Raw genomic sequence first — 23,076 nt, 5'->3', positions numbered from 1 at the left:
AATAGATTTTGAAAATAAGTTTGCGTAAACTGAAAACAAGAATTAAATAACTAGCAATCCATCCCAGGAAGCAAGATAACCACTCAACAATCTCCCAACAGGTTGTCTGGCCTGAGGCTCTTTACCCAACATACACCTGTCATTAACGAGCCCTTGTTTTCTTCAATGTAACACCAGTACTCAAAACTTTATACATCGGTATGGTTCATCTTACATCGCTCTAACGTGACACACAAATGTATCCAGCGTTATTGCCCTCATTAGCGCAATGTTATATATATATATATATATATATAAAAAAGGGAAGATATTAAATGACACCTGTCGGCGTGTCAGCATGTTTCAGTGATGCGGCGTTAAAGGCCTTGCCAGCTTTCATGCAGAGCGTTGCATTAACGGGTGCAATAACGCTGGCTAAATCTACAGGTGTCTCCCACAAGGTCTCACACTAAGGCCTGGGACATGGTAAAGCAGACCCCGCTGAGCAGATGCACTTACCCCCTGCATCTGCAATCAGCGCGGCTTTAGGAGCCGCTTCCGCATGCGTGCGGAGACTCAGAAAATTTCAGGAGACAGGCAGTTTTAACTTTATGCGCTAAGGGGAGCGGAGGAGCGGTTGTGTAACCGCAAACATCCAATGGGAGCGAGTGTGGTTAGTGGTATTTTTAATTTGATGTGAGCGATTTTTCACTTACACCCACTTTGATGCTTTTTAAGGATGAGATAAAACTTGTACAAGTATATTCGTTATCACAAGAAACCAAGGGACACAATTAGCCTGGCATCAGGGAGCCAAACTGCACTTCCTACACAACCAAACCACATCAAATCTTAAGATTGTAAGCTCTTCGGGGCAGGGATTTTCTTTCCCATTGTCTGATTTTTGCTGCACTTATTGTATTTTTAAAAATTCCCTGTACTGTATTCTTTGTGAAGCGCGGAGTACACTTTTGGCGCTATATAAAATAAAGACATACAATACAATTCCACTGCTTCATCAATACCTGGATTCACAGGTTATAAAAACAAGCCCTTACAACAACAAAAACTGTTTTGGAATATGAACAAGGTAACCCCACAAGTTACCACAAAACACTTGTTATAGGCGATATTAAAAGAGGTCACTACTATACTTACAGCAGCAAGTTAATTATTCAGGTCTCTAATCCTACTTCTTTCACACATGTTACCCTGCACAGCATATAAACCCCAACATGCATTCCTCAGCGTCCCATACATGTGCCCAATCCGCCCTGGCAGCCACATCACTGCAGCCTTTACCAGCAGTGACTCTGTCCCAACTAGTCACAGGGGCGATGTTAATGTCAGCCCGCCCTGGTGGGGGACACCGCTGGCAGTGGTTACCCCTGTACCTCTTTTTTGAGGGGGGGGGGGGGAGAAGAAAGAAATCCCCAGATTATTTCATGTACCACCAGCGTCACAGCAACGAGAATAACCGCCGCTTCAGCGCAGCCCCTCCTCCGCCCTGTGCGTTACCTGCAGGGACACCTCGCTGGGGAGCTGCGCCGCCCGGAACAGCTCCAGCACCCGCCCGTTGGAGGCCACCTTCTTGGTGCTCTCGGTGTCGCAGTAGGCGAAGAGGTCGGAATAATATTTCTGCTCCGCGTCGCTCAGCGAGAGCCCCTCCATGCTGCACAGCCGCGGGCCCCCCAACCTTTCCGAGCCCCCACAGTCCCCTACAAGGTGGGGGTCTCCGTGTCCCTGCTGGTCAGCTCCCCCATGTAACGCCGCACGCGGGGGGGTCGCTGCGACCTCAGGACGAGGCGAGCAGCGGGGAAACTCCTGCGCGTTCACCAGGGTCCTAACGGGAGAGACGGGCACGCGATGTGGGGCAGGGGCACGCTCATGTGCCAACAGGCAGCGATACTGCTGGAGTGACAGGGGGGGGGTCTCTTCTGCACCGGGTGCCCCTCACAAGGCACCCCGGGCTGAGCTGGAGAGTAATTACACCGCTCTCCTCTCGCAGCAGGGGCGGTGGGAAGTTTCACAGCAGCAGCAGGTGGAGAATGAAGTGGGGAGTTGCTAGTGACGCCCCGGATGATGATAATAATAACTTATCACACATGGGCTCTGCCAGTAGAGCTCGTTACACCCCCCTGCCCCCTCCCTCCGCAGATGGTATAAGCCCAGCGTGCGCGTGCGGTGCTGTCCTCCCCCAGGTGTACAGCACACGGCGGGAAGGGGCGGGGCCGTGCGTTACAGGCGGCGCGAGCCGCTGTCCACAAGGTTCCAGTGGGAGCCACTTGGTCTCGCGGCGACTCGGGCGGTTCTGCAGCCTCGCGCTCCTCCAGTGAGACGTTGAGCGGCGGGAGCCTCGGGGGGGCGGCGGCTCCTTGATTGCAACTCTACTGCTTCTCCGCCTCCTGATCCCGCAGTACAGCCATATTACTGCTGCCGCTGCGCCCCGGGGGTGACGTCGTCGCATACACAAGTCCGAATAGACGTGACGGGACCCGGATGTTAGAGCGAGCACCCTTCAAGTGCCAAACAAGGGGCTGAGCTGAAGAAGAGGGACAGCGACCCCTGGAGGGCAGGAGGGCGGGAGCGCGCACGGTAGCTCGGTCGCTGTCCCAGGCGCGCGGGTCACGTCTCACTGATCTCCAAGAAGCCACATTGATTTGGATTTAGCTTTGCTGGTGTTTAGCAGCACAGATATTGCAGGCTTACATGAAATCTCACAAATTAAAGTCAGGACTTTCCCTACAATAATTGCCTCGGGTGCAGATCTCCCTGATTTAGGTGTATAGAAGCTGATCTATTCATTGGTGTCTCCAGGAGGAAAACCTGAGGCAATACTGGTTAAAAAAATACTACAGGCTCGAGATTAAGGGCTGGGACCCCCGGCGGCGCGGGCGGCCGCGTGAGCACTACTCGCCATTGCCTTGTAGCCTCACGATCCGGTCCCAGTCCCTCCTCACTGCCAACTGACTACGTACTGTGACACGTCAGGCAGCAGGGGATACAAGAGAATTGTGTTCCCGTGCGGCGACGCGTCACGTGGTCTCGCAGTGAGCCAATGAGGAGGGGAGCTGGAGGGAAGTCTGTGTATCTCTGCAGCCGTGAAGCGCCCACCCGCCTCTTGTGCCCGTTTCGCAGGCTGACCCTGCTCCGGGAGGGGGATTTCTGGGAGTGTGAGGGCTACGGGGCTCCAAGAGTGTGAGGGCTATGGTCACTGCCAGAAGCAGTGTCAGGGAAATAAATAAATATATATATATATATAATATCTGCTGCTTTTGCTGGGTGTTGCAAATAGCGTGTGTTTTGGCCCGCTCCTGTCATGGCCCCGCCCCCCTGCCACATTTTGAACACTCCCCGCCTCCCCTCCCTCCGGTGTCGGTTTCACTGGAAAGGTTTGCGGCCAGCTCCTGCTGAGTTCATCTTCTTCCCGGGGAGGAGAGGCAGGGGCAGCAGCATATTTGGTGGTTGTGGGGGGGGGGGGGGGGGGGGAAAGACAGACAAGCAACACGGCAGAGGGGTTTCCATGTGTGCCTGTGTGTAATGGCCCCGCCCCCCACATCATGACACCCCGCCCACCCGACACGTTTTGGTCAACGCCCCCCGCTCCTAAAAAAGTTTCCTACAGACCGCATATCGCGGTCTGTGTCTGTCAGCGCCCCGCCTGTCTGCAGTGCGGGGCCTTAGCCTAAGAGAGCGGGGCCTTAGCCTAAGGCATCGTTCAGGGTGCCAGAGGCAGGAGTTGGAGGGCGGGCGTTCGCGAGGGCGGGCGGCGGTCTGCTGGGCGATGTGTGTTCATCCTCCCCAGCAGACTTTTTCAGGAGTTGAGGGGGCGGGACTACAGACCTCAGCTTAGGGATCGAAGTTGCAGTCTTGAAATCATTCTTAAGAATGATTTCATTGGCTGCTGAGGTCCCAGTGACGCTGCTGCAGCTTCAAAAAACGACTTGGGTTGTTTATTGAAACGGTAGCCATCGTCAACTCCGTACTTCGGAGACAGGGCAGCTGCTACCCTGACAACCAATATTCAATTTGAATACATTGCGTCCCACGGCAGCTCGCACGTAAGCATGCCCTCCCTCCGAAGCCAGCACCCTGAACGAGGCCTTATATAAAACAATATCAACTGCTTTATTTGATGAAAGAAAGAAAACGACTGAAAGCAATGTCATTAATTTCTTGATAATTATGGTGCTGTTTATTTTGTGACTTTTTTTCTACATACTTTAAAATAGTCTATAGTTTCTCCCATTTTTTTCTGTGAGGTTCCCTACTTATTACATACCAGTCACAGTAAAGTTTAATATATCAACACGTAGATTGTTAGCTCTTTGGGCAGGGACTCCCTTTCCTATTGTTACTGGCATGTCTGAAGCGCTTATTCCCACTGTGTGTTATATTATTATGTCACTTGTATTACTGCTTTGAAACGCTGTATACATGGATGGTGCTGAGAGTTGCCAGATTTCCAGTATTGAACCGGACAGTCCTGTATTTGGACACTGTCCAGTAAAAAATTAGAGGTAATACTGGACATGTATGTGTCTGGTATTACTCTGGACATAGTGACCTGACCGCTTGGGGGGGCATATTGTCTCCGGTGTTGAAAATCTGATGTCCAACTCAAGTGTCTATCTTGACAAATTCCTTTGACCTTTTGTTGAATCTCTACCTTTGCACTTACGAGATACAAAAGACATTCTGCTCAAACTTGAGGATGTGATGGTAGATGACAATACACTATTGGTGAGCTTGGACGTTGAAGGACTCTATACCAGTATTCCTCATTGTACTGGTATGGAGGCTATCTCACATTTCCTCAAGTCATGAGGTACACACGCCATACTACATAATCAATTCATTCTCAGGCTCCTTGACTTTACATTGACCAAAAATTACTTCCTCTTTGATAATAAACATTATCATCAGATCCAGGGCACCACCATGGTGACCACTTGCGCTCCCACCTATGCCAATCTATACCTAGGCTGGTGGGAGGAAACGGTGGTCTTCGGCGATGCCCTGGATCAATACACGGACATGATAGATCTATGGGTCCGATACATAGATGATATCATGATATTGTGGAAGGGGAATGCTAGCGAGCTACAGGATTTTGTGAGCATCCTGAATGTTAATACATATAACTTGAAACTTACCCTTCAAATTGAATCTGAAAAGCTGAATTTTTGTGATTTAACAATCGGTAAAAGAAGCGATGGATACCTCGAAACATCTATCTATAGGAAACCAACCTCAACAAACAATCTACTTAGAGTGGACAGTCACCATCCCAGTCATTTGATTAGGAACATCCCAACTCTGCAATTCTGATGTCTAAGGCGCAACTGTTCAACAGTTAAAGAATATAATTCCCAGGCCGGAGAGATGAACCAATGGTTTCTTGATAGAGGACACAGTAAAAGCTCGATAGACAAGGCATAATAGGGCAGTAAACACAACAAGATCTAGCCTCCTGACTACAAATAGAAAGTTAGCCAACTATGATCAGGAAATAAGATTTGTTGGAATATAGAATAGCCAATGGGGCGATGTCTGTAGGATTCTCAGCAAACACTGGCATCTTTTGACTGAAGATGACAACCTCTTTCAAGTCTTAAAATCAGTTCCAAGCATGACTATTCAAAGAATATCAAAGACATGATAGTACACAGTCACTACCAGGGGATACGCAAAAGGACATGGCTTGGAAATAAACCGACGGGGTCTTACCCGTGTGGGAGATGCAAAATCTGTGCTCACATTAGCCCAGCAAAGTCCTTTAGGAACTCGAAACATACGAAAACGTTCCAAATAAAGGATTTTGTGATTGTAAAACAAAAGGGGTCATCTATGTGGTAAGCTGCGACTGGAAAGCTCTATGTAGGTAAAACTCACAAGGCTTTTAAGGTCAGATTGCTTGAGCATATTGGGTCAGTAAGAAATGCCCTAGACACTCCTTGTCACGCTGCGCTCACCACAAACAGGACGGAAGACCGCGGGGCTGAGGTGGGGTTGTATAGGCACCGACCCACAACCACGCAGTCCTGTCCGGAATGCGTAGTCCTAGTCGTACCGCGTCGTAGGGTTGGAGAGGTCAGGGTAGTCAGGGTACTTGCCGTGTTCCAGGGTTGGAGAGTCCGGGTAGGTAGAGTTTCGTAGCCAAGGTCCGGTGTAATAGAAGGTAGAGTAGTCGAATAACGAAGCCGGGGTCAAAGCGCTGGAGAGTGTAGAAATCCAAGTAACAGGCAGGGTCAAACAGGACAGACAAAAGTTCAAGACAAGACTCGACAGCAGCGGTGAGCACAATGCATAAACAGGAGTTTATGCTCAGCAATCAAGGACAGGCAGAAGCAGGTATATATGTGGGAAGGGTCCAATTACCTTGCAGGGGTGTGTACTGGTCCACCAATGGTGTCAGAGAGACACTGATCAAAAACAGCTTGCAATTAGGCTTTCCTGATGTTAGGTCTGGTTGCCGGGCAACCCGCGCGCGTGCGCGATGCGCGTCGCGACGTGATGACGTCATGCGGTTTACTCAGCAAGTCTCCGCCTGTGGGAGGCTCCAGTAGCTCCCTCACGTTCTCCTGCTTCCTGGTTGCCGAGCAACCCGTGCGCGTGCGCGATGCGTCACGCGGAGCTCCGCCATCACGCCGCTGCGCCTGCACTGCCCTGGCAGTGCGTGGGCGCATGACTCTGCCCCGTGGTGCTTCCCTGAGTCGGTCTCCGCGCGGATCAGAGGCAAGTGTGACAGTATCCCCCCCTTGAGGGGAGACCTCCGGGCGAACCAGAGATGGTTTCTCAGGATGCCTACGGTGGAAGGCAGAGATGAGGTGGTTGGCATGTACCTGATGATGAGGAATCCACTCTCTCTCCTCTGGGCCATAGCCTCTCCAGTGTACAAGATATTGTAATCCTCCTCTGGATATTCTGGAGTTGAGAATGGTCTGAACCTCGTATTCTTGTTGGCCCTCTACCAGTATGGTTTGCGGAGGTTTAGATTGTCCTTTGGAGGATGAGTCTTGATGATAAGTTTTGAGAAGGGATGAGTGAAATACAGAAGGAATCCTCATATTCTTTGGCAGTTCAAGCCGATAGGCTACTGGGTTGATCCTTTTGGTGATGCGGAAAGGGCCGATAAAACGTGGTGCCAGTTTGGGTGAAGCTACCTTTAGCCGAATGTTTTTGGTAGATAACCAAACCCTTTGTCCTACAGAGTACCCTGGGACCTCTCTTCGGTGACGATCCGCTTGTCTCTTGTGTAAAATACCAGCGTGCTGTAGATTCCGATGGATCTTCTGCCATAGGTCTTGTAAGTGGCGAATCCTGTCCTCTGCGGCCGGGACTCCAGACTTGGAGATGAGGGAAGGAAGTGCCGACGGATGGAAGCCATAGTTGACCATAAATGGTGACTGTCGGGATGATTCGTTCTGTAGATTATTGTGGGAGAATTCTGCCCATGGGAGAAGTTCCGCCCAGTCGTCCTGAGTGTCAGCGATAAAGCACCTCAAAAACTGTTCCAGAGACTGATTGGTGCGTTCCGTCTGTCCATTGGTCTGGGGGTGATATCCTGATGAAAAGTGTAGGGTAACGTCCAGATTCTTACAAAACGCCCTCCAGAACCGGGAGATGAACTGGGATCCTCTATCGGACACTATGACCTGAGGGGACCCATGTAACCTGAAGATCTCCCTGATGAAAACTTCGGATAACATTGGTGCAGTGGGTAAACCCTTCATAGGGATGAAGTGTGCCTGTTTGGAAAATCTGTCCACCACCACAAGTATTGTGTCCATGCCTCTAGATTTGGGCAACTCAACGATGAAGTCCATCGATATATGTGTCCATGGACGTACTGGGATGGGTAGTGGTTGAAGGAGACCTGCTGGTCTGTTGTGTGGCGTCTTGCTTCGAGCACAAGTAGCGCACGTGGCTACGAAGGCTTGTATGTCTCTCCGCATGTAGGGCCACCAGAATGTGCGTTCGATGAACTCAGTAGTTCTTTTGGTGCCAGGATGGCCTGCAGTCTTGGATGAATGTCCCCACTCCATGACTCTCCTCTGGAATTTACGGGGAGTGAACAACCGGTCCTCCGGAACGTTGAGTCCTGCCGGGATGTTGTTCTGAGCCTTAGTAATGTCCGTTAAGGCACTAAAAGTATTTGCAGCCAAAATACAAGTGGAAGGGAGAATGGTCTCCTGTTGATCCACCTTGTTATCCTCTACCAGGAACTGTCGTGACAAGGCGTCGGCTTTAATGTTTTTTGAACCAGGGATGTAGGAAATGAGGAAGTTAAAGCGAGTAAAGAATAAGGACCATCTTGCCTGGCGAGATCCTAGTCGCCGTGCTCCCTCAATGTACAGAAGATTCTTATGGTCCGTAAGTATCGTGACTGGCGACTCTGTGCCTTCCAGTAAGTGCCTCCACTCTTCCAAAGCCAGCTTGATAGCGAGGAGCTCCCGGTTACCTACATCGTAATTCCTTTGGGCGGAGGAAAACTTCTTTGAAAAATATGCACAAGGATGAAGTGGAGCTTGAGGATTCTTTCTCTGTGAAAGTATAGCACCTGCTCCTACATCGGAGGCGTCGACCTCCAAAAAAAAAGGTAATGAAGGATCTGGATGGGTTAAGATGGGTGCTGAGGCGAATGCCGTCTTTATTCTCTCGAAAGCCTGGAGGGCCTTCTCAGTCCACTTTGTAGGATCAGCTCCCTTTTGTGTGAGTGCCGTGATGGGTGCTACTACCGATGAGAATCCCTGAATGAACCTCCGGTAGTAGTTAGCGAAACCGAGGAACCTTTGGATGGCCTTGAGGGAGAGGGGACAGGGCCATTCGAGTACCGCCTTGACCTTGGTAGGATCCATAGCAAGACCGGTATCCGATATGATGTAGCCGAGAAAAGAGGTGGATGTTTGATGGAAATGGCATTTCTCGAGCTTGGCATACAAATGGTTCTCTCTTAAACGCTGCAGGACTTGTTTGGCATGCATCATATGTTCTGGCATGGATCTGGAAAAAATTAATATATCGTCCAGGTATACTATAACATGGTGGTCCAGAAGGTCTCTGAAAATGTCGTTGACAAAGTCTTGGAAGACCGCAGGAGCATTACACAATCCAAATGGCATGACCAGGTACTCGTAATGCCCGTCGCGAGTATTGAATGCTGTCTTCCATTCATCTCCTTCTCTGATTCTAACCAGATTATAGGCTCCTCTGAGGTCCAGTTTGGTGAAGATCCTGGCTCCCTGGAGTTTGTCGAATAATTCGGCTATCAACGGAAGGGGGTAGCGGTTTTTTATGGTGAGTTTGTTGAGGCCCCGGTAATCAATGCAGGGTCTGAGGGTTCCGTCCTTTTTTTTGACGAAAAAAAATCCTGCCCCCGCAGGTGATGAAGATTTCTTAATGAACCCCCTCTGGAGATTCTCCTGAATATATGTTCTCATGGCCTGGGTCTCAGGAATCGATAGTGGGTATGACCCTCCTCTGGGAGGTATGGCCCCGGGTAGAAGATCGATAGGACAGTCGTACGTCCGATGTGGCGGAAGTACCTCTGCTTGACGTTTGTCAAAGACATCGCGGAAATCTTCGTATATCCCCGGCAGCTGTACCCTGTCAGGATCCGTGACCTCCATACCTGCCACTGCCTTTGGAGCAGACATGCAATGTTCCAAGCAAAAAGAACTCCAACGAAGTGGTGTGGCCTCTGTCCAGTCAATGACAGGATTGTGGATCCGGAGCCACGGAAGTCCCAGAATGATGTTCGAGAAGGGGGTGTGAATGACATCAAAGGTTATAGTCTCGGAGTGAAAGTCGCTAGTCATGATGTTAAGGGGTATGGTTTGTAAGGAAATGATCGCGGGCTGCAATGGTCGTCCATCAATGGCTTCAAGACCTACCGGTCGATCTTTGGGTACCAACGGTATTTTATTCTTGAAGGCGAACTCTTGGTCCACGAAGTTTCCTCCTGACCCCGAATCCAGAAAGGCCCGTGTCTGTACTGTGAAGGTCTCACCGGATATGGAGATAGGTAGATAAAACCTCGTAGAGGGTTGAGGAGGGGAAAAAGTTGCAGTACCCAGCGTGATCCTCCTTATACTCACTGGGCTTTGGCGTTTCCCGGCTTCAGCGGACAGTTGAATACCAGGTGGCCGTTATTGCCACAGTAGAGGCATAGTCCCGCTCGTCTTCTCCGTTGCTTCTCGATAGGCGAAAGGCTAGTTCCTCCCAGCTGCATGGGTTCATCTAGAACGGGAGTTGTGGAGAGTAGAGAACCTATGGTGGAAAAGGAAGATGATTGTATACCTCGGGGGTGTTTGTTTCTCTCCATCCTTCTCTCTTGGAGGCGCTGATCCATCCGGATGCACAGGTCTATCAGGTCCTCCAGTCCAGCGGGACGATCCAGAGCTGCTAATTCATCCTTCAACCGTTCGGACAGACCCTGCCAGAAGACTGCAGATAGAGCCACATCGTTCCAGCCGGTCTCTGCTGCCACCGTCCGGAAGTCCAGAGCATAACGAGCCACAGTACGGTCTCCCTGAGAAATATTAAGCAGAGAAGATGCAGCCGTAACCTTCCGTCCTGGGGTGTCAAACACCCTTCTGAATTCGGTGATGAAGAGAGTGAGGTCAGAGATCAAATCTGGGCGTTGCTCCCAGATAGGGGATGCCCATGCCAGAGCGGCGTCAGTCAGCAAGGAGATTATGTATGCGACCTTTATTCGTGAAGAAGGAAAGTGAGAGGGCATCAGCTCAAACTGTATGAAGCACTGGTTCAGAAACCCCCGACAACCGCTGGGATCCCCTGCATAACTGTTGGGCGCAGGTAGTCGTGGTTCGGAGGTAGGTGTGATAAGTGCAGGAGTGGCTGCGAGTGGAACGGGGTTGGTGGTAGATACAGTTAAACGTCTAACTTGTTCAGTCAGGGTATCCACGTCTTGTTTAAGTTGGGAAACTAGTTGTTCCTTTAGTGTAAATGAGCCGGTAAGTTGCCGGAAGCAATCCTCATGGGTGTCTAAGCGTCGGGCCACCTCAGCGGCGTCCATGTTTGTTGGGCTGAGCATATTGTCACGCTGCGCTCACCACAAACAGGACGGAAGACCGCGGGGCTGAGGTGGGGTTGTATAGGCACCGACCCACAACCACGCAGTCCTGTCCGGAATGCGTAGTCCTAGTCGTACCGCGTCGTAGGGTTGGAGAGGTCAGGGTAGTCAGGGTACTTGCCGTGTTCCAGGGTTGGAGAGTCCGGGTAGGTAGAGTTTCGTAGCCAAGGTCCGGGGTAATAGAAGGTAGAGTAGTCGAATAACGAAGCCGGGGTCAAAGCGCTGGAGAGTGTAGAAATCCAAGTAACAGGCAGGGTCAAACAGGACAGACAAAAGTTCAAGACAAGACTCGACAGCAGCGGTGAGCACAATGCATAAACAGGAGTTTATGCTCAGCAATCAAGGACAGGCAGAAGCAGGTATATATGTGGGAAGGGTCCAATTACCTTGCAGGGGTGTGTACTGGTCCACCAATGGTGTCAGAGAGACACTGATCAAAAACAGCTTGCAATTAGGCTTTCCTGATGTTAGGTCTGGTTGCCGGGCAACCCGCGCGCGTGCGCGATGCGCGTCGCGACGTGATGACGTCATGCGGTTTACTCAGCAAGTCTCCGCCTGTGGGAGGCTCCAGTAGCTCCCTCACGTTCTCCTGCTTCCTGGTTGCCGAGCAACCCGTGCGCGTGCGCGATGCGTCACGCGGAGCTCCGCCATCACGCCGCTGCGCCTACACTGCCCTGGCAGTGCGTGGGCGCATGACTCTGCCCCGTGGTGCTTCCCTGAGTCGGTCTCCGCGCGGATCAGAGGCAAGTGTGACACTCCTATAGCGAGACACACCACAGAAGCGCATAATGGGGACCCAAATGTCTTGCACTTTATAGGCATTGAGCATGTCCCCATTGGACCCCGCAAGGGGGACTGGGACAGAACTTCTGCAACAAGAATGCAGATGGATATTTGATTTACAAATATTATCTCCATCAGGCCTCAATGAGGGGTTTATTTATTCATCCTATCTTTAGTAAGACAATGTGGACCTCCTTTATCTTATAAACTGGGTTGACTACTACTATCTGGGAATCCAGGTATATAGATTTAATATTCTGTCCAGGACTGAATTGACTTTAGAGGCAGTCCAATTAGGTTCCATTCATTCCTACATGTACCCATACATATTTTTTTCTGGAGATTCGTTATTCTCTTAAATTAACGTATCCATGGCATTTAAAACAAACATACTATTCAAACACCAGCAATTAATAATTAATATTCAATTACTTATTTACTCAGTAACAATTACTTGAGGTTTATACTATTGATAACCTTTAACTTGAGCATTTGTACTTACGGATCTTTGTGTTATCTATAAGTGCTCTACTCTAATCATACCAGGGATACTATTTGTTCATTACAAACATTACAAAACAAGACACAACTTTGCTTGTTGTCTGGTTCCACTTATACCTTGGAGCCAGGCACAGAAGGAGTCAATTTAGCAATGGAGAGTAAATGTCCAATCAGGACCTTTCTAAGCGCCCCGTTTTGGCTATTTAAGAGTGGACACTATGGCTGATCTTTAATCCTCCCCTCAAGAAGCGTAGTCCACTACGTGAAACTTGCGTCTGGTTTTAGTGACATCACGACGGTGGCGTCGATGGTTGAGAACCCATGCAGAGGCATCTAAACTACACACTGCGATCGAGTTGTTTAGCGACGACAATACTGTGTATCTGTAAGGAATCGGGGCACACGTGCCCAGCGGCGTGATCCCTCATCTGCTGCAGCGCGCCTCCCCGTTCTGGTTATAGAGCGTGCGCGCACCCGCAGCTCTTCACTTCGTGCTACGGAGCATGGCTCCGCCCCCGTTCGCATCGCGCGTCTGTCACCTGCGGCGCACGTACGTGACGGCATGCACCGCTCACCAGCTGCGTGGCAAGTATTCCTAATTGCCCACTTGTCTCCTGCAGTCTATCCTAGCCTCCGCAGAGGCCGCACCTCTTCTCCGCCTCCCTTGCTATTGGTTCCTTTTTACTTTAAAAGACTTTCACTTTCACCTTGCTGAGCATAATCTGTGTAGCCTTCTGTTCCTGCGTTTGCTGTGCTTTGCCTTGTGCCTTGTTCCTGTGTTTTTCTCTGCTGCTTTCTTGTGTACCGACCCGGCTTGACTTTAGGACCCTCTCTGGATAACGACCCCGGCTTGACTATTTGACCCCCTTTGGATAAAGACTCCAGCTTGCCTCTGACTACCCGCACCTCTCCAGTCCTGCCCACGGCTATCGGATATACTACCACTCTCCCGGCTCCAACCCCTGACCACGGCACAACGGACATTGACCCTCCCTCTGGCTCCACCCCTGGACGCCGGCATGTATCTCAACTAACCCGATTTCTCCAACCCAGACCTGGCTACGCTAACTATCCAATCTCCAGACGTGCCTCCGCTGCTGTGTCTTGTACTTTCCCACCTCAGTACCGGGGTCCCGCCTTGTTCATGGTGAGCGCAAGCGTTACAGTATGCTCAGCCCAACGAACGTGGACCCCCCAGAGGTGGGCCAGGCCCTAGCCTCTATTGGTGAACGCCTCCTAAATTTTCAGAATCAGATTGATTCTTTGACTCAAAGCATAGCAACCTTGTCCGCACGACAATCCCAGTCCAGGAGTATCAGACATGCAACCTTGTCTTCCCCTACCGTGGAAATATCTCTGCCTCTTGAACCTCGTCTTCCTTCCCCGAATCGCTATGCGGGGGATCCCCATGGCTGTAGAGGTTTCCTCAACCACTGTGATATACAATTTGAGTTAACTCCCTCACGTTTTTCTTCTGATAGATCCAAGGTGGCATACATTATTTGACGTGGGCATCTCCCATCTGGGAGCAAAGACCAGAGCTCATGAAGGACTTTGCACGCTTCAAGGAAGAGTTTAGACAGGTCTTTGACACTCCAGGCCGAAAGGTAATCTAGGGGCTTGGTCTCTATTCATGAAAAACCTTTTGAGGGTGAGTTTGCGGAGGAATCTATTTGCATCCATGAAGAGATCAAAGCTACTGTGATTCTTCACTGGCGCAAAAGATAACCCCTTTGAGATGACACTCTTCTGTGGATCTGTCAGTGTAACTTTGCTTAAATTGAATATGTTACTTTTCTGTTCTATCTGGCACTTCTCTTTCGTTCGTGCTCTTTGTCTCCCCCCCCTCTTTCCTCGGACTGTCGGCTTCTTTTTAATTTCCCTTTGGAGTCCTTGTCTTGTGCTCTTTGTTGACGTTTCTGTTTGTCCTCTAAATTTGAAGACGTCCCTACCTCTAAAAAAGACTCGGAGCCCTTCTTATCTCTATTACATGATTGACTTCTTTCCCTACTTCTCTCTCTTCTGTCTTGGCTACGGTCTGGAGATTTGTGAATTTTACGTTGCCTCTCCTTATCTCTTTGGGCTCTTTTGTCTGTATTAATTGGTGTATAGTTTGCCATACTTCTCTCTAGATCCACAGAAGAGTGTCATCTCAAAGGGGTTATCTTTTGCGCCAGTGAAGAATCACAGTAGCTTTGATCTCTTCATGGATGCAAATAGATTCCTCCGCAAACTCACCCTCAAAAGGTTTTTCATGAATAGAGACCAAGCCCCTAGATTAGGACCTACCATTCCACCAGTAGTAGCACAAGAGGTGAAAATGATCCACACGGGTTTGAAACCCAAGTCCTCCTTTTATCCTCACTTTGCGAAGGGTAATCATCTGGAAACATTTTTCCAGATGATCAATACTGATTTTGAGAATCTGACGATTAACAAACAGAAAATAACAGAGAATCTCACTAAACAAGAAAAAACAGCCTTAAAAGAAATCACAGAGAACGAGGAATTAGTGATAAAACAGGCTGATAAAGGGGGAGGAACTGTTCTGATGGACAGGGATAACTACAACAAGGAATCTTTAAGACTACTGGGGGATGAAGAAACATACACTAAATTAAAGAAAAATCCAATAAATGAATTTACAGAGGAGCTGAGGGTTCTGTTGGAGAGGGGGAGACTCCTGGAGGTGCTAGACGAGGGGGAATATAAGTTTCTATACAGTGACAAGTCAAAGGTACCGGTATTTTACCAACTGCCAAAAATTCACAAAAGTGAGGTCAATCCCCCGGGCAGACCTATAGTCTCGGGGATCGACTCACTAACATCCAACTTGTCACTGTATATAGACATATTCCTCCAGAAATATGTCACTCAACAAAAGGCATACTTAAAGGACACCACAGATCTATTAAATACACTGAGCAAAGTCAGGTGGGAGAAGCATTTCCTAATGGCAACATGCGACGTTGTGTCGCTATATACATCAATAGACCACACAAAAGGATGTAGAGCCATAAAAAGATTTTTATTGAAAGATGCTGACCTAACAGAAATACAAGCTGACTTTATTATTGATGGAATTATGTTCATTTTACAGCATAACTTTTTTTGGTACGAGGGAAGTCATTACTTGCAGAAACGAGGAACGGCGATGGGGACCAGGTTCGCCCCTAGCTACGCCAACCTCTTCATGGCATCATGGGAGGAAGATAACATCTGGCCTAATGGAGAGCTTGGGGAGGGCCTGGTCCTCTGGCGTCGTTTCATCGATGACGTGTATCTAATCTGGGGGAACGGAGAAAGTAAGTTACAAGATTTTCTAACAGGCATAGACAATGTAGAACTTAATCTAAAATTTACAAGCGAGTATAGTGACAGGCGAGTGAATTTCTTAGACCTAGAAATATATATAGATAACGACCAAATAAAAACAAAAACATTCTTTAAGAAAACTGATAAAAATAACTACATATTACGGACGAGTTGCCATCTCCCGAGGTGGATGGACGGAGTGCCATCAAGCCAGTTCACCCGAATTAAGAGGAACTGTAGTGAGAGGGAAACGTTTTTACAACAATCCAATGAACTAAAGGAAGATTCATAGAGAAAAAATACAAGGAGGAAAGGATAGATGAGGCTTTACTAAAGATAGATAAACTGGAAAGGGAAGATCTTTTAAAACCTAAATTAAGGGATAAAACGATAAAGAACAAATCAGACTTTGCATTCTTGACTAACTATAATGGGGAAGCCAAGGAAATCAGGAAAATCATAAACAAGCACTGGCCAATACTGAAGAATGACCCAATTTTGGGAAGCGAACTACCTGATCATCCAAATATCATCTTCAGGAAAGCACGAAATTTAAAAAACACACTAGCCCCCAGTGTCCTTAAACAGAAAGCCAAGCCCCAGAACTGGCTACAATCCAATAAAGGTTTCCATGCATGCAAGACATGTAGAGCTTGTCAATTTAAATCGAACAATAAATTGGAGTTTGCATCTAACATCACAGGGGAAAGATTCAATATAGAATCCAGTTTAGCATGTAGGTCAGACCATGTTGTGTACCTCCTGGAGTGCCCTTGCAAACTACAATATGTAGGGAAGACTGAGAGACCAATAAGAACTAGGATTATCGAACATTTGAGCAGCATCAAGAGATCTCTTTTAACTCACAGTCTCTCCAAACACTTCATGGAGAAGCACCAGGGGGACACGACAGGTCTGACTTACACACCCATAGAATATGTCTCGGGCCACTGGCGGGGGGGTGACCGCAATCTGGAACTCATAAGAAGGGAGACGTTCTGGATTCACAGGTTGCGGACACTCTCCCCCAGGGGACTCAACATGGAAATCGAGATTGCACCCTTCTTGTAACCTGTATAAGATGTAAAAATGCCGATGTGTTGAATTAACCGGTTCTTCTGTCTCTTCCTCCTTCTGTTGTTCTCTCTCACAGTGCGCAACTGCCATCCGTTATCCTATATTATAAACCACATAAGTACTAAGATGTAACACACTGCCTGTCATCCCTAGGTTAGGTTTATCGTTTAGGATTTTATGCCATTTGTATAAACTAGTATCTATATTTATAGACACCCTCATATATATGTGTATGTACTTTTTAAGCTGGTCTGTGATATAAACATGTTGTTTAAATTCCATCATAGTATCTATGCTATAATATTGAGTAAATGTTCTGCAATTGTTTATGCCAATCTTGCATTATGGAACCCCTTATAATATTAATATGTATTCCCATACCATAGAGAGTTTATATATATATATGACGGAGCTCCCCCACTCTAACATAATTTTGAAGTACCACACTGTACAACCTGTGGTTAGAGATTAATTGTGAATTATAAATTTTTTATATTTTTATATTTTTTTATATATCAGTTGTGATTGTCATGCCCCCTTAGTCCTGTCACGGGATAAATTCTCTCCCCCTAAAAAACACACCCATGCCTTTTAACTTTTCCCTGGTGGGCTATATTATAATATAGATTACATTACAGAAATTACGTCTGCCTTAAACCTGTCCCACTTAGAAACTATTCCAACTACACTACTATGAACCTAAAATTCCTAGTGCAAAGAAAGAAAACATAATTCGAGCACCAATTATCTAATTGGACCACCCATTCCCTCTGAACATAGAGAATTGTTTGTTCCTTTTACCCCACATGGTGTGGTTAATGACAAGTTAAACCATGCCAAACCACAAAGATATTTAGGATTCCACTCCTGTTGAAAAATGAGCTCCCTTATATATATGGATACAAAAATAGTGCAGACCAATTGATTTTACAAGTGTTTCATTGATTAATTAATTAAAAACCAATTATGGAAGGTATATAGAGATAGTTGAGAGGAGGGGGCGGTACACTCCTGAGGAAGCCACACACCTGGCGAAACGCGTAGAGTGGTAGCCGCCCTGAGAGGAGAGAGGAGAGATTTGGGAGCTGACACTCACACAGCCGTAACCGGAAGTGACGCATCGGGACTAAGCGGAAGTGACGCATCGGAGCAAGCAAGGCGGGACCATCGACCGGTGATAGAGCTGGAGTCCAAGTCCTCTGCAGCACCTGTATACACCCAGCAAAGGGAGCCGAATAGCCCACACAAGAGGGTATCCACGAGGGGACTAGACCGGCGAGACAGCGATCACCAGCGGAGGTGAAAGGTCACAGAGAGCGGTGGTCCACACGCAGTCACACCGGAGGAGGCGGGTGAGCCTGGAGCTAACCATTTTCTCTCCTCAATCACCACAGTGTGATACATGCCTTAACCACTTGTTTTTATTGTAAGTGTTTATTTTTACCCTATAAAGTCGAGTTTTTTATTGTTACTGGTCTGCACTATGGTATCATTTCTTTTACATATACACTGCTGCTGAGCTGAGAGTTGGAGATCCCACCACCTGGTTAAGAAATCCTCCTAGCAGAGACCATTGTGTGTCAAAACCGCTCGTTTTTGACTTACATCTTGTAAGTAGGCAACACATAGGAGCCAAGACAGAACACAAATTTATACACCTTTTAAAAACTGTCTGCACTTAGATTGTTCTTTGTTTTTTGTTCTATTTCCCTTTATGCTCCCCCTGGATTGCAGTTGGAGAGTGAAGATTTGTGGGACTAGTGAAACCAGTCCCCACCAGCTGGGTTTTGAGCAGGGGGTTTGAACTCAGTTATATTGTTTTGCACGTTATTTGACCACGTCACAAAGTTTTATAATCATTTGATTTTATTATTAACTCACTGTATAACACAAGTGCACACTAATAGAGCTAGCGCCGTTTCTTTCACCTTCACTGCGCACCGGACTTTTCACTGCCATCACCCACCGCCTCTGATTCCCAAACATCCGCCCGATCTGACCCTTTGACCACCAATGCTGGTCCGGAACCCCCCAGCTCACATCCTCCAGCACCCAGCAATGCCAATGTTCATCCAGATGAAACAAGCACTCCATGCACCAGATTCAGCTCGGTCGCCCGCATGCTGGATGTTTTTAGTGGTTTCAAAATCACTGACAACTCAACAGAGCAATACAGCGACAGAATGGAGGCCAAGATGGATTGCATGGAGAATATGGATAGGTGCATGGGTGTTCGTCTGGATAAGATTGAGAGGAACATCACGGGGCTCTATTCTTTACTTGGAGTCCCTGACCCTATATGTCCGACGCAGGAGCAGGAGGGCGATATGGAGGCACATTATTCTCCCATGGAGGAAGTGTATACCCCCCCCTGTGCATCCTATGAATCCCTGGATTTGACCTTCATGCTTCCAACACCAAACACACCATGGGACCCCTCATGCTCACCCCCTCCATCTCCAGGATACACATATACCCTTCTGTTAGAGCAGATGACAATCCCGGTAAGGCCATGAAAGGAGGAAAGCATCCTCCCAGACCATATACCCCTGCCCGCTGCCAGAAGCACACCCGCTCCAGCACCCAGGATTGTACTGGTCTCAGACATCATGCTGAGAGCCCTGCCCCAGAGCGTCCGGGAGAAATACAAGCTCAGATGTGGTGGGCTACCTCAGAAATATGCACAGTTCATCTTTAAACACCACGTCAGTTTTGAGATGTACTGTGAGTGGTCCTAAAATGTAAATTATGAAGGCAATAAATGCAAGATGGTTCTTCCTGCAAATTTAAGGAGAACAATTATGGAAGAAGGGAAGCGCTATTTTAATGTTACCACTCTTCTTGTGAGAACCGAGAGACACAGCATCAATGGCCTTTTGAGGCATACGTGGGTTCTTCCCTGGAAGTCCATCGACTTGGTTGACGACTACTAGTTATAAAATTATTTAAAAATTTAGATGCCCACCAATGTTTTTAATATAAAAAAAAAGACAGTTGATTGTTTTCAAATTATTTAATCGTTTAATGCTTATTTTCTATTTTGCATGTCTGAAGCTGGGCCAAGACAATGTGCATGAAATACTCCCCCACCCCCCACCTTGGTGCAGGAAACGATCTCAGCAATACTGCCATGTAAGACACAGTGCCCGAATCCCTGCATGCAAAGTCCCTTCTCCCAACCCCCAAAAACCTAATGTAAACCTGTAGTCCTAATGTAAAGTGTGGTACCCCCTGAGAGCATGCTTTGTCTCCTCCAACCCCACAAAAAGCAGAAGATACAGTAGTGTATAATAATGGATTGTACTGGCATCATGGTATAATAATTTTTTTCTTTTTCTGTTTTGCATGTGCATGTCTGGAGCTGGGCAAAGAAACGTGTTGGATCCCCCTGTCAGGACTCGGGGCACACTCTGCCCTCGGCGCTACCCTTCCTTACCTGTACCACTGGCTGCAATCTCATCCGTCCCTGCTTGGCGCCTCGGCCCGTTCCTCCGCCCCCCCCGCGGCTTGCACGCACGCCACCGACGCCGGACTCGCGGCCGCTCCACTTACAGGAGCCGCGCTGCGCAACTTAATTTATGCACTGCATCGGCCGGGTATCTCCGCCCCCTGGTCATCACCGCTCTCAGGCTCAGCTCCTCCCACCATCCTCCGGCAACAAATCAGGCCATTAACCCCTGCCCTATCACAAAGGGTTCCTTGGCGCGCCTCTGCTCTGCCCCTTCCTCCCATTGCTCCTCCTCACTTTATAACCCCTGTGATTCTTCTCCAACCTCGCTCTGCATAGTTCGTCTGCCTTGTGCTGTTACTCACTGTGCCTAGCTCTCTCCCTGTTTCAGCTTCGTTACCGAATCGGCTTGTCTTAATCTGGCTCTATGACCTCGGCTTCCACTCGACCACACTTACCTCTCAGACTCCTTGAACTCAGCACTTGGACCTCTACTTCCCGGAACTCTGTTATTCTCAACTTCTGGCTTCGGACCTTACTACGGCACCTTCTCTACGCCCGCATCTGGCAAGTACTCTACCTACCCTGGTACCCCTGGCCTTGTCCACACAACCAATCCACACTCCGGGCACGCTCTCACTACTGCGGGTGCATGGTTACTCATTTTCCACCTAAGTATTGGGGGTTAGTCTGGTCTGCGGGCCCCCCCCAACCCTCCCCCCCCAACCTCCCATTGGTGCAGGAAACGCTCTTAGCAATACTGCCAGGTAAGACACAGTGCTCCAATCCATGCATGCCAAGTCCCTTCCCCCCAAACCCCCAAAAACATAATGCCTATTGTTAGCATGCATCATTTTGTTGGATACAATTTGATTAGAGCTCCTTTTAGCCGAGGATACACAGAAACAATTTCCCCAATAGAATGAACATTGTTGTGGCAATACTAACATGAAAGTCTGACACTTAGTATACCGTAGCAACACTAATACTGGTTGAATAAGTCCTGTATGAGTAGCCAATTACAATTAATCAGTGACTCTTGGCATAGATCATGTTGAAAACTTGATAGAAGATGTAGGCATCTTTTAACTATAATGTACGGTGCGATTGATAATATAGAATATTGTCTCTTTCTTTACAGACCCAGATTTCCAAGAAGCCCCAGCCATTGGGAAGAAGAAAAATACAAGATTGTAAATTTCGAAGAAGAGGCGACGTTGTATTTTTGTATTATTATTGTTTCCTTTATTATCCTGTACAAATAAAAAATGTCATTCTTTATATATACTTTTTGGTGTGTTCATGTTTTTACTGCCTAAACACTTACAGTATTACTATACCTAAAGTTCTAAAGGCATTTAAATATATAAAAATGTGTCACTGATATAGTGTACAGAATACAGTATGTACAAAATACTATATAAATCTAGAAATATAAGTGTTTTTTACTATTTAGATACACTAACAGCAGTACTATACTACTGTCTAGCAGATACAGTATCTAGCGACTCCATGAGGAAATGCATTGTATCGTACTGTACAATAATTTAATTAGGAACATAATGACACGCATGCGCAGAAATGGGATGACGCATATGCATTTCAACAAGGTTCCAATTTGCCATACACGCATGCGCAGAAATGTGATGACGCATATGCGTTTCAACAAGGTTCCAATTTGCCATACACGCATGCGCAGAAATGTGATGACACGCATATGCGTTTCAACAAGGTTCCAATTTGACATACACGCATGCGTGGAATGCACATTTTACAGTCCGAAGAAGAGGCGTCATTGTATTTTTATATTATTAATTTTAACTTTATTATCCTGAATAATAAAACATTTAATTAGTTAAAAATACTTTTTGTTGTGTGTGTTCATATTTTGAATCTTCTAGAGTATGAGGATTTGTGTATGGCTAAGGATCCTCAGAAAGTACTTATTTCCCATGTACTGTATACAGTATGAACTTGTAAGGAATCGGGTGCCACGTACCTTGTGGCGTGACCCCTCCTTACCCACTACCAGTACTGCAGCGGCTGCTGCCCCTGCCCCCCGTCGCTACCCATGCCGCTGCCCAGTGCATACCTTGAACTCTGCCGTCGCCATCTTGGATTCTGGCACTGGTGTTACAGAGTCTCAGCTGTGCTCTACTACTTCCTGGTCTCTCAGCCACTCACGAGCAGCTCCTCGACACGCCTCCGCCATGCCCCTCGTCCGGATTGGTCACTGTCGCTTTAAATATCCTATTTTGCCTTCACTTCCTTGCTCTGCATAGCTCCTTGCTACCTGTGTTGCCTGGAACCTGTGTCGTGCTCTCTTGTGTTTATTCCTTACAGCTACTGACCCGGCTCATCTGAATACCCCCTCTGGCTTCTGAACTCGGCTTTCCTACAGACTACTCTAACCTCTAAGACCCTCTGACTCTGCTACGGATTTTGACTACGGAACATTCTATATCCTCGGACTCGGCAAGTACTTGACCATTCTTTATCTACATCCAGGCCTGGCTATGCTACTACGCCACATCCCGGACACGCCCCCTCTGCTGTCGTTGCGTATACTCTACATCCCACCTCAGTACAGGGGACTGGTCTGGTCTGCGGGCTGCACAGTGTGACAGAACTCGTATCAATTACACACACTTGAATTACTGTACGGCAATAAAAGACAGGTTGAATTGCAATTAGATTTTTAAGACAACAACTCGCAGTCGCCCACTTGAGTTTCTTGGCGATATTGCAGACAACGCTAAAATGCAATTTTCTGCACTCTATCAAAACACCAGTAATCTCGCGTCTTAACGCTGGAAAATTTCAAGAAATCACGCACCATGACCGTGTATGCAAAGGAATCCAACCCTGGAAATGT

At 47.7% G+C, this 23,076-nt stretch overlaps 1 protein-coding gene across 5 annotated transcripts in view; it reads right to left on the bottom strand.

Moving 5' to 3' along the window:
- The window catches only part of REPS1 (RALBP1 associated Eps domain containing 1), a 47,048-nt gene extending 44,566 nt beyond the window's left edge, over nucleotides 1–2,482 (bottom strand). For 3 of the 5 annotated variants that reach the window (XM_075597796.1, XM_075597800.1, XM_075597799.1), the window contains exon 1: nucleotides 1,498–2,481. In XM_075597796.1, the coding sequence (XP_075453911.1) occupies nucleotides 1,498–1,650 (153 nt within the window). In that variant the 5' untranslated portion in view covers nucleotides 1,651–2,481. Of the gene's footprint in view, nucleotides 1–1,497 lie in introns of all 5 variants that reach the window. The other 2 variants (XM_075597797.1, XM_075597798.1) reach the window with 1 other exon arrangement.
- Between the last annotated feature and the right edge of the window lie 20,594 nt (nucleotides 2,483–23,076).

This window comes from Ascaphus truei, chromosome 4 (genome assembly GCF_040206685.1).
Source record: "Ascaphus truei isolate aAscTru1 chromosome 4, aAscTru1.hap1, whole genome shotgun sequence".
NCBI classification, from domain to species: Eukaryota; Metazoa; Chordata; class Amphibia; order Anura; family Ascaphidae; genus Ascaphus; species Ascaphus truei.
This window is presented reverse-complemented; position numbering and strand designations above follow the sequence as displayed.